This window comes from Melopsittacus undulatus, chromosome 4 (assembly GCF_012275295.1).
Source record: "Melopsittacus undulatus isolate bMelUnd1 chromosome 4, bMelUnd1.mat.Z, whole genome shotgun sequence".
Classification (NCBI taxonomy): Eukaryota; Metazoa; Chordata; class Aves; order Psittaciformes; family Psittaculidae; genus Melopsittacus; species Melopsittacus undulatus.
The window spans coordinates 5,994,211-6,011,352 of NC_047530.1; the positions used below are offsets into that span (position 1 = coordinate 5,994,211).

General features: G+C 50.7%; 2 protein-coding genes across 4 annotated transcripts in view; one reads left to right on the plus strand and one right to left on the minus strand.

The window, feature by feature from the left end:
• Positions 1 to 8,083, minus strand: part of NR1H3 (nuclear receptor subfamily 1 group H member 3) — a 30,399-nt gene extending 22,316 nt beyond the window's left edge. The window contains exon 1 of one of the 3 annotated variants that reach the window (XM_034062069.1): positions 7,946 to 8,083. The gene's annotated coding sequence lies outside the window, so the exon portion shown is untranslated. Of the gene's footprint in view, positions 1 to 6,531; positions 6,646 to 7,945 lie in introns of those variants that run through there. The other 2 variants (XM_034062070.1, XM_034062071.1) reach the window with 2 other exon arrangements.
• Positions 8,084 to 8,305: 222 nt separating this feature from the next.
• On the plus strand, positions 8,306 to 15,677 carry ACP2 (acid phosphatase 2, lysosomal). Its single transcript, XM_034061680.1, has 11 exons — positions 8,306 to 8,434; positions 8,508 to 8,603; positions 8,674 to 8,760; positions 11,251 to 11,403; positions 11,724 to 11,822; positions 11,974 to 12,063; positions 13,958 to 14,090; positions 14,166 to 14,254; positions 14,807 to 14,913; positions 15,137 to 15,312; positions 15,395 to 15,677. The coding sequence occupies exons 1-11, from the start codon at positions 8,348 to 8,350 to the stop codon at positions 15,529 to 15,531; spliced, it is 1,254 nt and encodes a 417-aa protein (XP_033917571.1). The 5' UTR covers positions 8,306 to 8,347; the 3' UTR covers positions 15,532 to 15,677.
• The last annotated feature ends 1,465 nt before the right edge of the window (positions 15,678 to 17,142 follow it).

Consider the following 17,142-nt stretch of genomic DNA (forward strand, 5'->3'; position numbering starts at 1 on the left):
ATGCCTGTTGTAGCCAAATGCCTTTAGCAGCTGGCACCATCCTCACCTCCCCAGGTTGCCTCTTCAGCATCAGCACCCTGCACTGCTGGTGACTCCTCTGAGCAGGAACACTGCCCAAGCCACTGTCAGAACTAACTACTACTAAACCAGATAAAAGCAGTACGAAGCAGCTGCAATATTTTACCAAGAAGATGACAAAGGCTGTGTAAAGCTGTGAAATGTATCACAGAAAAGCCAAAAAGAGAACTTAAAAGCCCTCAACTGCTAGCCCTTGTGCAGGCCACCTTCTCTGTCAAACTGGTCTTCTCCATCCTCTAGCAGCTATGAAATAGAAGAATGTGAAGAATAGAGGCAAAAGAGGAAAGAACAGAATAAGAGGGAGGGCTGCTTACAACACAGATGTTCATTCTTGTGACTTCCTCCTTTCCTCCCACCCCAGGAATACTTTCATCAGCATGTGCTGCACATCACCAGAACTGATCATAACTGATACAGGATTGTTTCTGGGAAACAGCCTTTCCATAATGTATCTACAGAGCACTTTGTATCCAAGCACCATCCCACCCAAAAGCATCAATCAAAACAAATCAAATACTACTGCTCACAGGCAAAACAGAAATACAGTACTGGATTGCAAAACAGGCAGGAAATTCATTAAGATTCCCTTAAGGGCAGTAGAGGAAAAGTACCAATTCCCATTCACAGAAATATCATCCCTAGATGTAGCACAGAGGTCAGTAAGAAGTGACTACTACAGAAATACCCATATAAAGAACACATTGGAGAGATACTGGAACAGAGGTTTAAACTGCTTCAAAGTAAGCTTGACCATTAGTCTGTTTCCCACTCAGCCATTACCAGGGACATATTTTGGCAGGTTATGCTAACCCTGCTCTTAGAAGTTCCCACTCTGCAGCAGATGCACATACCCAAGCCTAGATCAGCCAGAAGACTGCAGCAGAGCAAGGAGAGAGATGAGAAGAGCTGCCAAGAAACACAGTGAAGACTGGCACAGGAGTGCAGGTCAGAATAAAGAGCTATTAAGAGTTCTGTTGCAAAGCAAACTTGCCCTGATTTTGCCTTTACTCTTCTGGATCCTGCCCTGTATGGTCTATTTCTGCTTCGGGGGTCACTGCAACCAAACACAAGGTACAAGAACAGCAAAATAAAGAGAGCTTTTTTCCTTTGCCTTTTTTAATAAGCTCATAGGGTGGCAGTGAGGAGGGAAGAGTTAACGGTCTGAAAATGACAGAAAGAGGATCTGTGGGACAGGAAGGGAGCATGTGAGAGGGTGTGTGACAGGCTGTGTAGCAGAGTATGTGTGTGTAGATCTCATTCCCTCCAAGGCTGTTGGCCAAACGTGGAGCTGAACTTTCTGCAGACTTTGTCCTGCCAAGTCATGTTCCCTTCTCACAGTGCCTGACATCACCACAAACACTCAGCTGGAAAACAGGCCGGAGGCAGGCAGAGTCCACTGCTCAAACACCAGCCAGTGAAATGGCTGCACTCACGGCACACCCACCAGATGGGAAACCAGAGCCATCACTCCCCTCACAGGTCATCTCCAAACCCAGGAGGCTCTACCCTTATCCATCCAGAAAGAGCTCTAACAAGGCACAAACTGACCAGAGGTGCTAACAGGCAACTGCTTTTCTATCACCCAAAATAACGTAGCTGAGAATGGATTGAGCACAGAGACTCTAATAGAGAAAAGCAAAAGGTAACCATCAGCTTGTCAGTTTGTCACAACGTGTTGTAAGGACCCAACTCCATTCCTACCTCCAGTGCAACCCTACCATGAAGAGGAGAAGGAAGCCACCACACACGACCCATGGACAAACCAGGAACCAGTGGTTCTGCAAAGGCCAATGCTCAGCAGGGCCTGTATGAGGCAAGCAAACACTTCACTGTCACAGAGCTCCCATCACCTGACCTCTTAGAAACCATTGTGAACCCAAGATCAGTGCTGGAAATGGGAGCACGTGGATGAGCTTGTGGGAGCGGGCCATGGGGCTAAGCCAATAGGTGGTTGCATTTCTTATTTTGATCCCTGTATCGAGGGAGAAGGGTGGGGATGGTCTGACAATTCTGGGACACTGCTGAAGGCACCACCCAGAGCAAGTATCAGGGAGCAGCAGCTGGAGATGATACAAGGGAGAATGAAGTCTTCAGTTTCTTGTTTTCATTTCAGCCTTCGCCCCCAGAGCCTGCTTCTTAAAAGCAGCATGACAGAAAATGCCCCTAAAGCACAGGTGACAGACAGGGAGGAGAGTCATGCTGTCTTCAGGCAAAGGCTTCTGCTTTCTCCACTCCTATATCCAGAAAAACAAACAGCAACTTAGGAGCTTTCTGCAGACCAAGAAAACCTTTTCCTTCAGTCCCATATAGCCCAGAAAGTCAAGTCCCCTCTTCTCAGACACACACACAGATAATAGAAGCTACATTATATGAACAGAAACTACATTATATTATATGAGTGGTGAGACACTGGCACAGGGTGCCCAGAGAGGCTGTGGCTGCCCCACTCCTGGCCAGGCTGGATGGGGCTTGGAGCACCCTGCTCTAGTGGAAGGTGTCCCTGCCCGTGGCAGGGGTTGGAACTGGATGAGCTTTAAGGTCCCTTCCAACCCAAACCATTCCATGATCTATACTTCCCAGTATTTTACATTTTAACACTCATCACAACAGATGTTCCCTCTTCCTTCACTAAGGGTGTCTGACACCTTCCTTGAAGGTCTAGCAGGGCAACCTCTCTGCATACTATATCAACCTTAAATTGTATCTCCAGAGCTTCCTTCCCAGACCTGCAAATGCCCAAGAATCACCCCCACCTCAGCAGCTGTTAACACAAAACCATCTTTTAAACTTTCCTGGCTCCTTCACAGAACCCAGGATATTATTCCTCTCCTACAGCCAACAGCAGCAGGTGGGAAGCCATCAGTCAGACCACCAGGACCACAGAGCTGGTATTTGAAGACCAGGTGACAGCTTTTCCTTCTACACCTGGAGCATGCAGCAGGTGAGGTGCCCTGCCCTGGTGGCAGCACTCATGCAAGCCAAAGCACGCTGGCGAGGAGAGCTGGCCACAGCACTTTGGATGTGCATGAGTGCGTGCGTGTCATGGCAAGCACCCTCCGAGCGAGTCTCAAAGGACTGTTCCAGTGCAACTTCATGTCCCCACAAACATTTGCATGTGGGTTCCTGCTCGTGGGTGCGCAAGAAGCCACTACATACGTGTGTCTGACAGCATGACTGTGTCAAATCTGCCAGGGAAATTCACTGACACAGCATGTGGAGTCCTTTGGGGGCTGGCACACTGCAGCAGGTATACCGAGATACACCACGGAGCTGCTACAGAAGCCTGTCTCTTTGCCCTCATTTCATAATGGCCCCAGATAGACTATTTAAATTCCAAACATTTTCCTCTAAATGGATCTTACACACATTTTCCAAAGTTTCACTCATTCCATTTATTTTCTAAGCTAATGGCAATTTACAATAAAGCCTAAGACAATCATTTAAACAAACGAACACCCTACCCAAGCAGCACATGGTTGCTGGAGAACGTTTAAAGAGCATAGCTCCTAAACTCAAGTAAGTCACTAAGTCCACAGAATGGGACTCCACTCAAGTACCAAGCAAATCCTTCTTTAAAAGGCAGAAAGATTAGTTTCTTCAATTCACTTCTTACATTAGTTCAGTTCAAAGCTGGGGGAGGCAGCATAAACCAAAGGGGGGTGTTTCTCTCTTCCTATCTCTGACTAAAAACAAGACAAGGGAGAATGAGTTATGTTCATTCTAAGATCTGGAAGGACACAGTGACCAAAACCAACCAGTTCACTTTGCTAAATACAGATAACACTAGGCTATTATAATAAGTCAGTTTTAACACCACACTCTCCAGCAAGCACATTGCATGCTTTCTTGTACGTACCCAGTGCATGATTAGAGTCTAATCACAACAAAATCTGCATACTGCAAGAAGCAGTAACAGACCAGCCTAACCTATTGGAACAAACCTCTCTTTTAAGAAAGTACCAAATGCAAACCAAAGCTTAAATGAATTATTTAAACCCCCAACTTTAATCATGACATACATCAGTGAGTGGGAAGCCTCAATTTAAACCCATTAACCTTGCTTGTCTCACAGCTGCGGTAGGAGCAGTGGGCAGAAGAGCCCCTCTCCCTGGAGGGCAAGAGGATGCAACTTCCATGGCCAGTTCATTTCAAGGCATTTTACGAGTAGAGTTGCCAAATGCTTTCTCTAAACCATAAAACAAACTCCAAAGCCTCACATGCCAGAGCCACCTACTCTCTTGTCAGTCATCTGCTTTAGCAATCGGGCTGATACTCACCCAGCATCTTTTATTTACATCTCAGCCAGGTTTCTCTGCGTACACAATACAGCCTGACTCTGCAGCGTGGCTTTTCAATTGCTCCAGCCCTCGCAGCCCACGAGACCATTCTCCTGCTTCATCCTACTGACACTGCTCAACACAAGAACTGGAGTCCTCATTCTCTAGCACTGCTCTCTTCGGTTCTTCCCCAGCTTCCCACTAAACAAATATTTATCCCTTAAACACGCTGGAAGGTCTGCAGTGCTCTGCTCTTCTGTGCACTACCCTGATTAGCCTTTGCCCTCCTCAAATAAGAGACTTTAAAGATTGACAGTCTACATGGCAAAGTGATTTAAGAAGTTATCCCGAACTCAAGTGTATCACCTTAACACTCTCTTTCAGACACTCAACGAAGTCATCCTGCTTTACAGGAAATCTGGTTTTGAGATCTCCAGATCTAAAAGCACAAGTTCCACTGGCTCCAGGGGTGTCTCCTTGTTAGTGAGGACACGAGAAAGGAATTTGTCTATGCTCCAAAAATGGAAAGAAGGTATTTTGTCCTGAGCGGGGAGTCACAGAACAACAATGACACAGTAGTGCTGAAGCAGCCCATCCTACGCTCCTGACACAGACATGTTTAGCATCTGCCACAAAAGACAGCCTCTCATCTAACAATATTATACACCTCTCAAGCCCAAGGAGACCACAACACACCTCCTCTCTGCAGTAACCACAATGAAAATGCCAAGTCAAATGTACTTTTCTATTAGCAGAAGTATGATCCAATGACCAAATCCAACCTGCTTGCAGCTGAAATGCAGACCTGTACCTGTCAGCGGAAGCGTTCCCCTGAATTCCCTCCTAAAACGACATTCCTTCCCATCAAGACAAGTTTCCACAGCCAAGAGAACATGATTCTGCCGTCCTAAATTATTAGGTTGTGATGAAAACAAGGCAATGTATCCTACTGCAGACCGGAAGAGTTTCCCCCAGTGAAACCAGGTATCTCTGTACAGTCATAGAATGGTTTGGGTTGGAAGGGACCTCACAGATCATCCACTTCCAACCCCACTGCAACAGGCAGGGACACCTACAACAACGTTTCACCTCGGTTCTGAAACACTGATTTTTCTCTCAGACTGTCAGGTCTGTGAATCTTACTCCTTGGTGGAAGGGAGGCAGTGACACACAATCTGATAAGCTTTCCTATTCACCATGCAAAGACCCACACATCCGCAACAATGAGACTTTCACAGCAGCTGCTTCCAGAGCAGAGAGCAGGATCTCTCTTCAATGCAGCCAAGACAAAGCACATTATATTCCATACTCTTCCTTAAGCAGATGGGAACACCAGTTCTGGAAAACAGCAACAGACCTTACATTCAAAACTTAAAGCTTTGGAAAACTGGGATCTTGAGAGCCAGGCAACCACAGACCACATCTAATTACAAGGGACATGACCTGAGGTCTGGGACCATCAAACACTGAACAACAGCAACAAAATCATCCTTCTGTTGACCACAGTACGAGCACACTGAGTTGTGAGGACTAACCTTAGAGAAAGCATCTTTATGGGAGAGAAAGAGAAGTCAGAGCAATCAAACACACTTTAACAGACTGGAAACACAGCTCTTCCTGCAGGTGTGAGATCAGGACAAGGCAGCAAACCCACGCTCTGCCCTCTGCTCTTCTGCACACCCTCTGCCTGCTCCTCGCTGCACAGTGGCTGGTAAAGGAAACGTGCTGACAAGGTGTAGAGAGCTGCGGCAGCAGCAACTGGAAACGACTGCCGACTGTAGCGCAAGGCACAGAGCCAGCACACACTAATTCTCTGATAAAGTTTCCTATTCCTTAGTTTTGTTTGGAGTAGGCAGTTTATATATATAGCCCCTGCTAGGGTACTTCTCACATCCCTTTACAACACAAATAGCTGCAGGTTTCCTCCGGCAGCTACAGAGCTCCGGAGCAGCTCTGCAAGGACTCATATCCCGTCCTGCCTAACACTGGTTTGGGTTTATTTCCCCCACCTTTCACCTCGGTGGGGTGCGCTGGAGGAAGTCATCAGTTATTGTCACCGCTGCTCTTCTCACATAAAAACTGGCCTTGTATGAAGAAGGATGCAGAGGTGCATGTACGGATGAGAAAGAAACATCACTGAGATAACAGCTCAGAGCTGGGTTTCAAAAGCTCTTACCCAGGAAGCCACACAGCCTGTCTGCCCTCACCAGTCTTGCACCAGTGGTAACGTCCGGGTACACGTGCCACAGGTGTGACAGCAGAGCAGTGCAGCAGGGCCAAACTCCATCTGGTCCTGGCACAATGCGTCCTACATCCAATGCCTTCCTTCTGCAGCCCAAAGGAAAGAAGAGCTGAGCTCAGCAACACTTGACTGAAATGCTCAAACCACATTTGCCTCCCCAGCTAAAAGACATTTATTCTCCCTCCTGTTTCTACCTCAGCAGGGGGGTTATGCCCTGCTTGAGACTCACTTACTCCACAAACCAAGCCCACTATTCACTAAAGGAAGCACAGACCAGCTTTTCATTGTCCTGCTGTCTCAGGTATAACCTTCTCTCTGACACCCAGGCAGCAGCACACACTCCATGATCCTTGGAAGGATCAGCAGAGCCAAGAGAGCTCTTCCCTACAGACAAACATAGCCTGCAGCCGCAGCCAGAAACCGGCTGACACAAGTGATCCATGGGGTTAGTCACAAACATGACTCAGTGTGAGAGACTCCCTCCCTGAAATCCTTGCAGAGAAGGGCCCTGTTGTGCTCCCAGGAAAAGTGTTCAGGATGTAAAGTATTAAAGTATTGCTGCTCCACCGGTGATCCAAGCTTTGCTGCTGGTCCAGAGCGAGACACCCCTCCTGACACACCTGCAGCATGAGTGTCAGTGAGACAGCACAATGAAGAGCCACCACCGGTGCAAGCAACGTTACCTTTGACCAGCAGCCCGCAGGCTGACAGCTGTGCAGACACCTTTGTGTCCTGGAAAGGACCTGGGTTGAGAGGATGCAAGGGGTGAACGGAGCATAGAAGCACAGCGTTGAGTGGAGGAGACAAGGGGAGCCGACAGCTGACAAGCGGCCACCGAGCACACATCCCCGTGTTGCGTGTCCCAGCAGCATCCCGGGGGACAGCAAACGGTAACGGGGCTCTCCAGACGCACGGTAACCGCCATCCCACCCCGAACTCCGGCTCTTACGTGCCGGGTCCCACCACCCGCTGCGGCCGCCTTACCCGGCCCCTTCCACTGCGGGACCGCGTCCCACCGCGCCGCGATGGGCACCACCGGTAACACCGACCCCACACCGGCTCCCGGCTGGTCCCCGCCAGGCCCAGGGCGCTCAGCGGGATGGGACAGGCCGCTACCGCCGGCGCTCTCCCTGCCGGTGCCTCCCAGTGCGGCCCGGCCTGGCCCGGCAGCAGCACACGACGCTGCCCCGTCGGCACCGGGTCCCAGGAAACGCCGCCGCGGCTCGGGCCGGCGCAGGCCGCGGGGAGGGAGAGCGCGTCCCGATCCTTTACCGGGAGCCCCGGACACGCGGAGAGGCCGCGAGGAGGAGGAGAAAGAGGGAGACGGGAACGGGGCAGAGACGCGCACCCGAGAACAGAGACGGAAGTTACCGGCGCGGCCCGGGGCTCCCCGGCGGAGCGCGACCGCCGCCCCCCGTGCGCAGGCGCTGCGGGAGGCGAGGGGCGGCCGGGCCTGGAGCGGCTCCGGGTGCAGGTCCCGGTGCAGGTCCCGGTACAGCTCCGTTCCCGGTGCGGGGCCCGGCGCAGCTGCGCTGATGTCACGCGCGGCCCGGCCCCGGGTCACGCGCGGCGTCGCCGACCCCGCCCCGCCGCCGGCCGGCGCGCCAGGCCCCGCCCACAGGCCCCGCCCCCCCGGCCCCGCCTCCTTCGGTCTGTGGTGGCCGCCGGCCACTTCCGGTGTGTGCGGGGCAGTCGCGTCCGTGCGGGCGTGCGGGCGGCTGCGGGTCGGTTCCGGCCCGGGTGAGGCGCGATGGCGGCGGGTGCAGTCCTGCTCCTCGCAGCGCTCTGCCTGCAGCCGCCGCCCGCCCGGCCCCGCGGGCTCCGCTTCGTGACGCTGGTGAGGGGGAACGGGACGGGACGGGACGGGGCTGCCGTGCCCGGGGCGCGGTGTGACGCGGTGCCGCCCGCAGGTGTACCGGCACGGGGACCGCTCGCCCATCAAGGCCTACCCGCGGGACCCGTTCCAGGAGGACGCGTGGCCGCAGGGCTTCGGGCAGCTCACGCAGGTGCGTGCGGGGCCGGGGCTGGGACCGGGAGCGGGTCCCGGGCTGCCGGTAACGCGCGGTGCCGTTGCAGGTGGGGATGCGGCAGCAGTGGGAGCTCGGCCGGGCCCTGCGGCAGCGCTACAGCGGCTTCCTCAGCCCGATGTACCGGCGGCAGGAGGTACCGGGGCTCGGGGGGCTGCGGGCAGGTCGTGTCCCCGTGTTTGTGTTTCCCAGCCCGTCCCCACCGCAGATCGGAGCGGAGGGACCGGGCAGCGGGGCTGTGGGGCTGCCGGAGCCGCCGGCTCGGGTCCCAAGGGTTGCACCAGGCACGCTGTGCTGTGCCCGATGCTCCCTGCTCCCTCCGGGCTGGAAGGTTGTGTGTGTGTGTGCGTGTCACATCAGCTGAGGAGAATGCAACCTGTGTGGGCTCTGTGGGACACTTATGGGTGTCAGTACACACAAGCAGGAGCTGTAACCATAAGCAACCCTCTAATTTGTTTCCACCTATAAAGGACCGAAGGTTTCAGTCCCCCAAAGCTGTTAATTTTCCTCTCTCTCCAGGATGTTGCCACACTTTACAGTAGCTCTTGAGACATGGGTAGGTTTCTTGTGTAAGGAATCGTGGGGCCCTTGTGGAACCATGTGCTGAGCGCAGGGGAAAACGGGAAACATCCACAAATGGAAGGAAAAGTCCTCCCCAAATCCTCCTGATGGTTGTGAGTCAACGGCAGCATGAGCAAGTGTCAGATGGGAGGCTTGCCATCACGGGGTTTGGGTGGGCAGCAGGCAGGCAGACCCCGTGCCCCACTGCTGGCTCTGCATTGTTTTATCCGAGCTCCCCTGTGGGGATTGACCACACTGAGAGCCCCTCTACAACTTGCTGTCATCGTTTCCCCCCGTTTCAGGCTCCCCAGTGCATCCCCAGTGTGCCAGAGTTCAGGCTGCACCCCTTCTTTGACATTTGCTTCATCAACAAAACTTCCCGAATCGGCTCAGCCAAGATCCTTTAAACATTCCTTAGCGGTTCCTTTCCAAACATACTTCACTCTTATGAACCTTTTGCCCACGGAATGTTTTCCTTCCCATGTTTGAGAAGGAAAAACAAACCCAGGGTATGCAAACAAAAGCTGTTCTGCAAACCAAGCCCAAAGCCCCGCTCCAGTTGAGCAACCTCCCTTAGAAGAAGCCTTGCCCCTGGGTGACACCCTGGCTGTCACCTGATGCAGCGACAGGCTGGAGCCCTGGCAGGGGGGCTGGAGGAAGCACCCAGGGCTTGATCAGCTTTTGCAACACTTCCATTAGATCCTTATCCGCTAAAGTATTCCCCTTCTGTCTCTCCAGAGCTGACCGTGGATGGAAGCAGCCCTGGGTAGGGAGCACAGGGGCAGGGGTTTTCAAGCCATAGTTAAAAGTGGGTAGAAATCATCAGAGAAAAGGCAACTTTTTGTTTTCCTAGTGACTGTCAAGGTTTGAGGCACCCTTCACATGAGGGATGCTCTACACAGTGAGCATATGTGGTTTTCTTTCCTCACTTAACATTAAAAGAAAGAATTCCCCGTCTTGACATTGTATTCTATTCTTCTGGCTTTTAGTCCTGTTGTTTCAGGTTCAACAACCTGGTTTCGAGGTCATTCCTTCATGATTTCCTGTGTGTTGCTCTCCAGTCTCCCCCCAGGTGTTTTCAGCACACAGATACCACAACACCAGAGTTTTGCCATTTTGATCTGCTGAACTTCTCTGTATTTTTCTCGTTTCTCTAATTTCTCTGGCTCAGATCTCTCTCTCAGCTCTGAAATGAGAAAGTCTTGGTCCGTTAATACCAAGCGCCCACAATGTTCAAATAAAATCACAGCTCCCCCTTTCCCTCTTCTCCCGTTAATCAGATCACTCTTGTCTTTCACAGATGGGAGAGTGTGGAGAAGCTTTTTCTGCATCTCTGTCTTGCTCTTATACAGTCCCAGACTGGTTTGTGTTGGAAGGGACCTTAAAGCTCATCCAGTTCCAACCCCTGCCATGGGCAGGGACACCTTCCACTAGAGCAGGTTGCTCCAAGCTCCTGTGTCCAACCTGGCCTTGAACCCTGTCAGGGATGGGGCAGCCACAGCTTCTCTGGGCACCCTGTGCCAGCGCCTCAGCACCCTCACAGGGAAGGATCTCTTCCCAATGTCTAATCTAAATCTCACCTCTGTCAGGTTAAAGCCATTCCCCTTGTCCTGTCCCTACCTGCTAATAATATCCTTGTCCTATCACAACTGCTCGTCCAAAGCCCTTCACCAGGCTTTTTGTAGCCCTTTTAGGCACTGGAGCCGCTCTAAAGTCTCCCCTTATGAAGCCTTCTCCAGGCTGACCCAGCCCAGCTCTCTCAGCCTGGCTCCACAGCAGAAGTGCTCCAACTCTTTTCCTCATATTCAGACTCCTCTCTACCTGTAACCCCCGCATAGCACCTGCCCAGAACAGCCCACTGCAGTGTTACACACCAAATTGCCTGTGTATCTGCCCGTACAGTTTTGGCCATGCTGACAGCAGCAGGCTCGGTCCCTTCAGCTCCCATTATCCTGTTGTCCGTGAACAGCTGCAGGGCACTTGGCAACATTCCTCAGCGAGTGCACCCAAGGAGCATCACCACTTACACCAGTGTTTCTAATGGTGCACTGTCCTGTCTTGGCAGATCTTCGTCCGCAGCACAGACTATGACCGGACACTGATGAGCGCAGAGGCCAACCTGGCAGGAATGTATCCTCCAGAGGGATCGCAGATCTTCAACCCCAACATCTCCTGGCAGCCTATCCCTGTGCACACAGTGGCCAGGTCTGATGAAAGGGTAAGTTGGGCGCAGGGATATGGACTGACTACTCCGTGTTGTTATGCTGACTTCTCCAAAAGCCTTTGCCTTAGGTTAAATTCCTCCTGGGACCTCTTTGCAAAGGTTCTTGTGTCCTCAGATGAGAATTCAGGGGTTGTGTTCACTCAGCACGTTAGATGCAACACCCCAGCAGCCCGCGGATGACCTGGAGTATGCTGAAGGCAGGACTTGAGGCTGTTTAGAGATGCCTCCTGCTCATCAGGGTTTCATTACAGTTGCACTTTTGACTGCAAGTTCTGTGCTTCCATGTTCAAGCTGCTGTTGTTGTCTCTGCCCAGCTACTGAAGTTTCCTTTGACCCCCTGTCCACGGTATGAACAGCTACAGAATGAAAGCCGGCACTCAGCAGTATACATAAATAAGACCAAAGAGAATTGGGTAAGTGATTGTTTGCATGAGATAAGGTGGTCTTAAGCTTGTAGTTAAAGTACTATCACCTCTATATAATCAGAGCTCTGGGAATACCTGTGCATGTAATACAGCATAAGGTTTGAAAACCGAAGGCCTTTCTCTTTTCTCATACCTACAGCAATTCCTGCAGATGGTGGCAAATGAGACTGGGATCCGGGATGTCTCTCTCGAGGCTGTTTGGAGCGTGTATGACACACTGTTCTGTGAAGTAAGTTTGGCCATCACCGTATAGCCACTGGAATTTGGTCTGTGGGATTCTGGATTTAGTACAAAATTACTTTGCTAAATCCCACAAAATCCCCAAACCCTCTCACCATTCCCACCCTGCAGTCACGAATAATGACTGCAGAATAACAACAGTTCTCTCTCACTAAAGGCATGTGCCAAGATTTAACCTGCTTGGCACTCTGTAACCTCCCACTTTGTAGCTTAGGTATAGTGCAGAGCTACAAAAATTTCCTCCTGCATAATAAATACCTCTTTTGCAAGTCATTAGAAACAACCACAGCTGAAACCTTTAGATCTCTGTGGACAAGGCTGAGTTGAGCACATGGAGTTTTGTTGAAAGCCTGTCTTATGAAGGCTTAAGCCAAATAAAAGATCAGGTTTAGCTGTGCTGTGATAGTGCTAAAGTAGAGGTTATGTATCCAGGAGACTTACAGTGCTCACACACGTTTATTTGTGTGTAACAATAGAGTTCTTTCATGTCAAACTGACTGAATGTGAAGGAAGCCACAAACCTGAGCAGTCTGTCATGCTAATCCTGTGGAGGTGCAAGACTCTTTGGCTTGCTGGCAGTGGTGCACAGTGCTATGTACTATTCTGGGTATGTGAAAGATGAATCTGCATGGAATTGCACTTTGCTATGTAAAGCAGCAGCTTGAGTTGCTGCAAGCTGAGAATATTCCAGTCCAGAGCTGTGTTACACTGTGTAAATTTGCCCTTTGATACACAACCCCCATCTACTCTCCTGGAGCAGTGAAACAGCTTCTGTTAGTAACAAAAATCATTTGGTCAGAGAGATCAAGAATATCAAGTCTTCTTCAAGACTCAGTGAGCTCACACATTGGACCCCAAAGCCCAGCTGACAGCCCCTGTAATCCCCAAGAACCTGCAGAACAGCTTCCCAAAATGAAACCAGGACATTGTGAAGAAGGGGAGTTTTTACTCTCAAGACTGTACCCTCAGGTCTCACCTGCTTTGGGCTTCCTCCTTTTTCCTAACTCATACAAACACTGCCCTGAAGAGGATGATTGTTTTTCTCATGTGAGCCAGTAAATTCATTCTACCATAAGAAAGAGCTCAGCTTCCCAGCCATTCTCATTGTAATTTACTGAAAAACTAACTAAATACCTGAGTTTGTGACGGGAGTTTCTCCACACCACTCAGAATGGGCCCTTAAGGATATTCACCTTCATCTTCTGGCAGTTTAATGGGATGTGGCATAGAAAATTGCTCCATGTAATGCCAGGAAACCACAACTGCTGTTTGCCTGCCAGGATAACTAATCCTTTCTTGTAATGGGTTGGCTGCAAAGCAAATTCTTCCCTTGGTTCCCAGTTCTGTGTGTTCCGGGTTGGCGTGCGGGGCTTTGTAAGTGGTGCAGGTCTGTAAGTGTTAGGTCTGTAAAGCACTTGCTAACCTCCTCCAGGATCCTTCTTGGAGCCACCAGGGAAGTGGTACACCAGAAACCAAGAGTTCATGCTCCCTGCCTTATCTTTTCTGTTGGGTTTTGTATTTGGTTTTCTTCTTGATTGAATGCTATCTGCAGGGCAGAATCAGCCATATGTAAACGCCCCGAGATTATTGTTATCAGTGGTACAACACGATCTGGCTCTTGAGTTGTGCTTTCACAGAAGTGTAGCTCCTACATTTTACTCTTCATGCTTGTCGTTAGTAATCTCTGGAACAACATTAAACTCTGCATCTGTTCTCTGTACACAGCACAGCAGTGTGAGGACAAAAGAATAGGAAAGGGGTGTATTTAACATAATACAGGAACCCAGCAGCAGGATGGGCAGGACTCTAGACCCCGACTCCCATCCTCTGATCAACCTGTGCTCCGTGCTACCCGCAGATGAGTGTTGTGTTTCTCTTTCTAGCAAGTACACAAAATGAATTTGCCTGACTGGGTGACACCAGATGTCATGACTCGACTGAAGCAACTCAAAGACTTTGGGTTTGAGTTTCTGTTTGGGATCCAGGATCGGGTAGAAAAATCTCGTCTGCAAGGCGGTGAGTGCACCAGGAGGGAACCTTCATGCTGCTCTGTCTAGTTTCAGCCTCATAGTAGCTGTTGCCTTTCCTCAGGGGTCCTGCTGGGTCACATCAGGAAAAACCTAACCAAAGCAGCAGATGCTTCAGGCCACCAGGACTTGAAACTGCTTGTCTATTCAGCGGTAAGTCAGAGCTCGAGGGCTTTTATCCATCTCCTCCTCCTCACAGGGAGCTTGGGCTTGGTGATAGTTTTAACCCTTTCTGGCTTCTCTACAGCCTGCAGTGATCAGGACATGTACCTTTGCCCCTGGCTGGGTGGGGTGTGCAGAATCTGGCATCGTTCCCAAGCTGCACTTTGTTCCTATTAGCTCAGGCTTGTGGATAAGCCACTGCTGTGTTTATTTGGTAGATGGGTTGATGCTACTCAGATATTTCCACAGTGAGGCAGAGTCATTCCCCATTCCCAGCAGCTGACTGACTGGAAAGTTGAGTGTCTCCCAAATTGCTCCCTAGAGATTAATTCTTAAAGAACCATTCAGGATACACAACCATGTTTCACTTCCTGCCCTGACACCATCACAGATCACCACTCTAGCAGTACAGTTCCTCTCCCATCTTCCAGATGGAAGCTGCAAAGGTGACACCCCCTCAGCACTTCCCTGTCCGTTACCGGTACAGACTGAGCTGCCACATCCCTAAGGGTGACTGATTTGGTTTTTTTCCCTCTTCCTCAGCATGACACTACACTTGTGGCACTGCAGATGGCTCTAGATGTCTACAACAAGATTCAACCACCATACGCCTCATGTCATTTATTTGAGCTGTACCAAGAGGATGATGGGTGAGGGCTGCAGTAAAGACGCCTGCTGTGATTTCACCTCAAGGGTTATATACCTTAGGCCAGGTTCCACCCTAGGGGCTGCAATCTTGCTCCTAGTGGCAGACTTAGGAGGAAAACTACCACCCGAGTAAAGGAAAGCGTGTGCACACTGAGGTTATGGGAAGGGATGACTTCAGCTGGAGAAAGCAGAACAAACCTAAACATGTGGCTGTTTCGTTTTCAGTGGCTACTCTGTGGAGATGTTTTACCGGAATGAGAGTGGGAAGGAACCTTTCCCACTGACAATCCCTGGCTGTCAACATAAATGCCCACTGCAAAGGTTCTTAGAACTCACGGATCCTGTTATTCCGCGGGACTGGGAGCGAGAATGCCAGGTAGCAACCGTCATGCACGACACAGGTGAGTGCAGACTGGACCCCAGCGTGGCAGAAGGGGAGAACTCGGCTGATCCCATGTTGACCACTTGTTTTCTCCCTTGCAGAACTGTTTGTGGGGCTGGCTGTCTGTGGATCCATTCTCCTTCTCCTCATAATCCTCCTCTTGACTGTACTCTTTCGCATACAGTCCCAACACCCTGGCTACCGGCATGTTTCCAACGAGGGAGAAGAACAGGCCTGACAGTTGCTTCGACTCCTTCCCAAGCAGTAGGAGGGAGCAGTGTTGCCCCTAAGGATGATTGGGCACCTTCAGTTACTGAGCATTCTTTTGCTTTGGCCTTTGCTTCCCAGAATGAAGAGGGACTTGATTTTTGGATTCTTGCTAAAGGCAACATCCCAGAGAGGGAGAACTGAGCTGCTCTAATGGAAATGGCCCCTTAATTCTGCAGCCAGTGTACGGTGTGGTGCCAGCAGTCTTCTATAGAGTTTACCTAGCCTGGGATTCCCAACATGGCCAGCAGGAACTGGGCAAGAGTTTTCCTCTGTTGAAGTGATTGTAAATGTTACCACTCACCGTGACTGTGGCAGAGGGGCCTCCAGGAGCTGCCGCATGCAGTGCAGTCAGGAGCTGTGTGTCTCTTCAGGGTCAACCTCCTCCGGGTGCTTTTCCCTCAAGCCATGGGCTGATGATGATGGTGGGAAGGCTGGGCTCAGGGCAGAGCAGCAAAGCACCAAGACTCATCTACTGGCCATGCAGGGGGAGCTGCTGCAGATGATGGCAGATGGTCAAAAGTGTTTCTTGAAGTTGCTGCCAAGTAATTGCTACTGGCAACTGGTCTTTCTTTCCCTCCTCACATTGTAGCTCAAGAGAGGACTGGCCTGGAATCAGGACAAGACTGGCAGTAGTTTCTAGGATTCAGCTCAGAGTAGGTTACATATGATCCAAAGAAGCTCTAAGTGCTTCATTTGAAGAAAGAGATGAATTCCTGTGGCCACAGCAAACTCACACCCAATTTCTTGTGCAACATTGGCTCTAGAAGGGAAAGTCCCTGTAGATTAGAAACTCGGGCCCTGTGTGTAAAGATTCAGCCTTTGAATTTCATTTACCACCTCTGAGCTTCAGGTACTTACTACAGCAATAGCCAGTACTGCAGGCAGTCCAGATTTCAGCTATGAGCCGAAGGAATATACTTAACCAGCAGAACAGTTTTATGCTGGAAGTAAAGAGCTGTAGCAGAGCTGTACCTAAGACTAGATTAAATGCCAGGGTCTGTAGTTTTCCTTCCTACCTTTCCCACTGGATGGACGACAAACGGAAACTGCCCACCTTCACTTGCCCCAGGGTTTGGCATTTTGTCCAAAGCGTGGTTCTGTTTCTGGGCTGGCCTCTGTACGCTGCACAGCTGCTGCAGGAGCTCCATGCCAGGCACTCACCACCTGCCCTGGAGCTCTCAGCAGGAAAGGAGAGACTGTGGCAGGCACCAGGAGCACAGGCTCTTCACATGGTGATGCTGCACATTCATTTCCCACTTTTACTTCCCTTTCTGGTGCACTTCCCCTCTTGGCGGCTGAAGCCTGCGCTTAGGTTACAGACGTTTCCTTTTCTTCCCCTATTGGAGTACCATGGGAACTTCTCCCTCCACCAGAACTAGCATCTCCTAGCATGGGAACACTAAATCAGCAGAAGCAGCTTGCTGTTCTCAGCATCTTCCTCACCTTTCTGTCCTCTGAAAATATAATCTAGGTCTTCTGCACAGCAAGACAGTCATGAAGATAAAGCTGCTGCCCGTGAGAACACGCACAGGAAAGAGGTAATAGAAAGTGCATTGAGGAGGCCCAGACCTGTTTTTTA

Bases quoted from the DNA above. Each gene is read 5' to 3' on its own strand.
- ACP2 (XM_034061680.1), top strand. From the start codon at position 8,348: ATGGCGGCGGGTGCAGTCCTGCTCCTCGCAGCGCTCTGCCTGCAGCCG. The intron at 8,604-8,673 runs GTGCGTGCGGGG...GTGCCGTTGCAG, and splicing joins GCTTCGGGCAGCTCACGCAG to GTGGGGATGCGGCAGCAGTG. The intron at 11,823-11,973 runs GTAAGTGATTGT...TCATACCTACAG, and splicing joins ATAAGACCAAAGAGAATTGG to CAATTCCTGCAGATGGTGGC.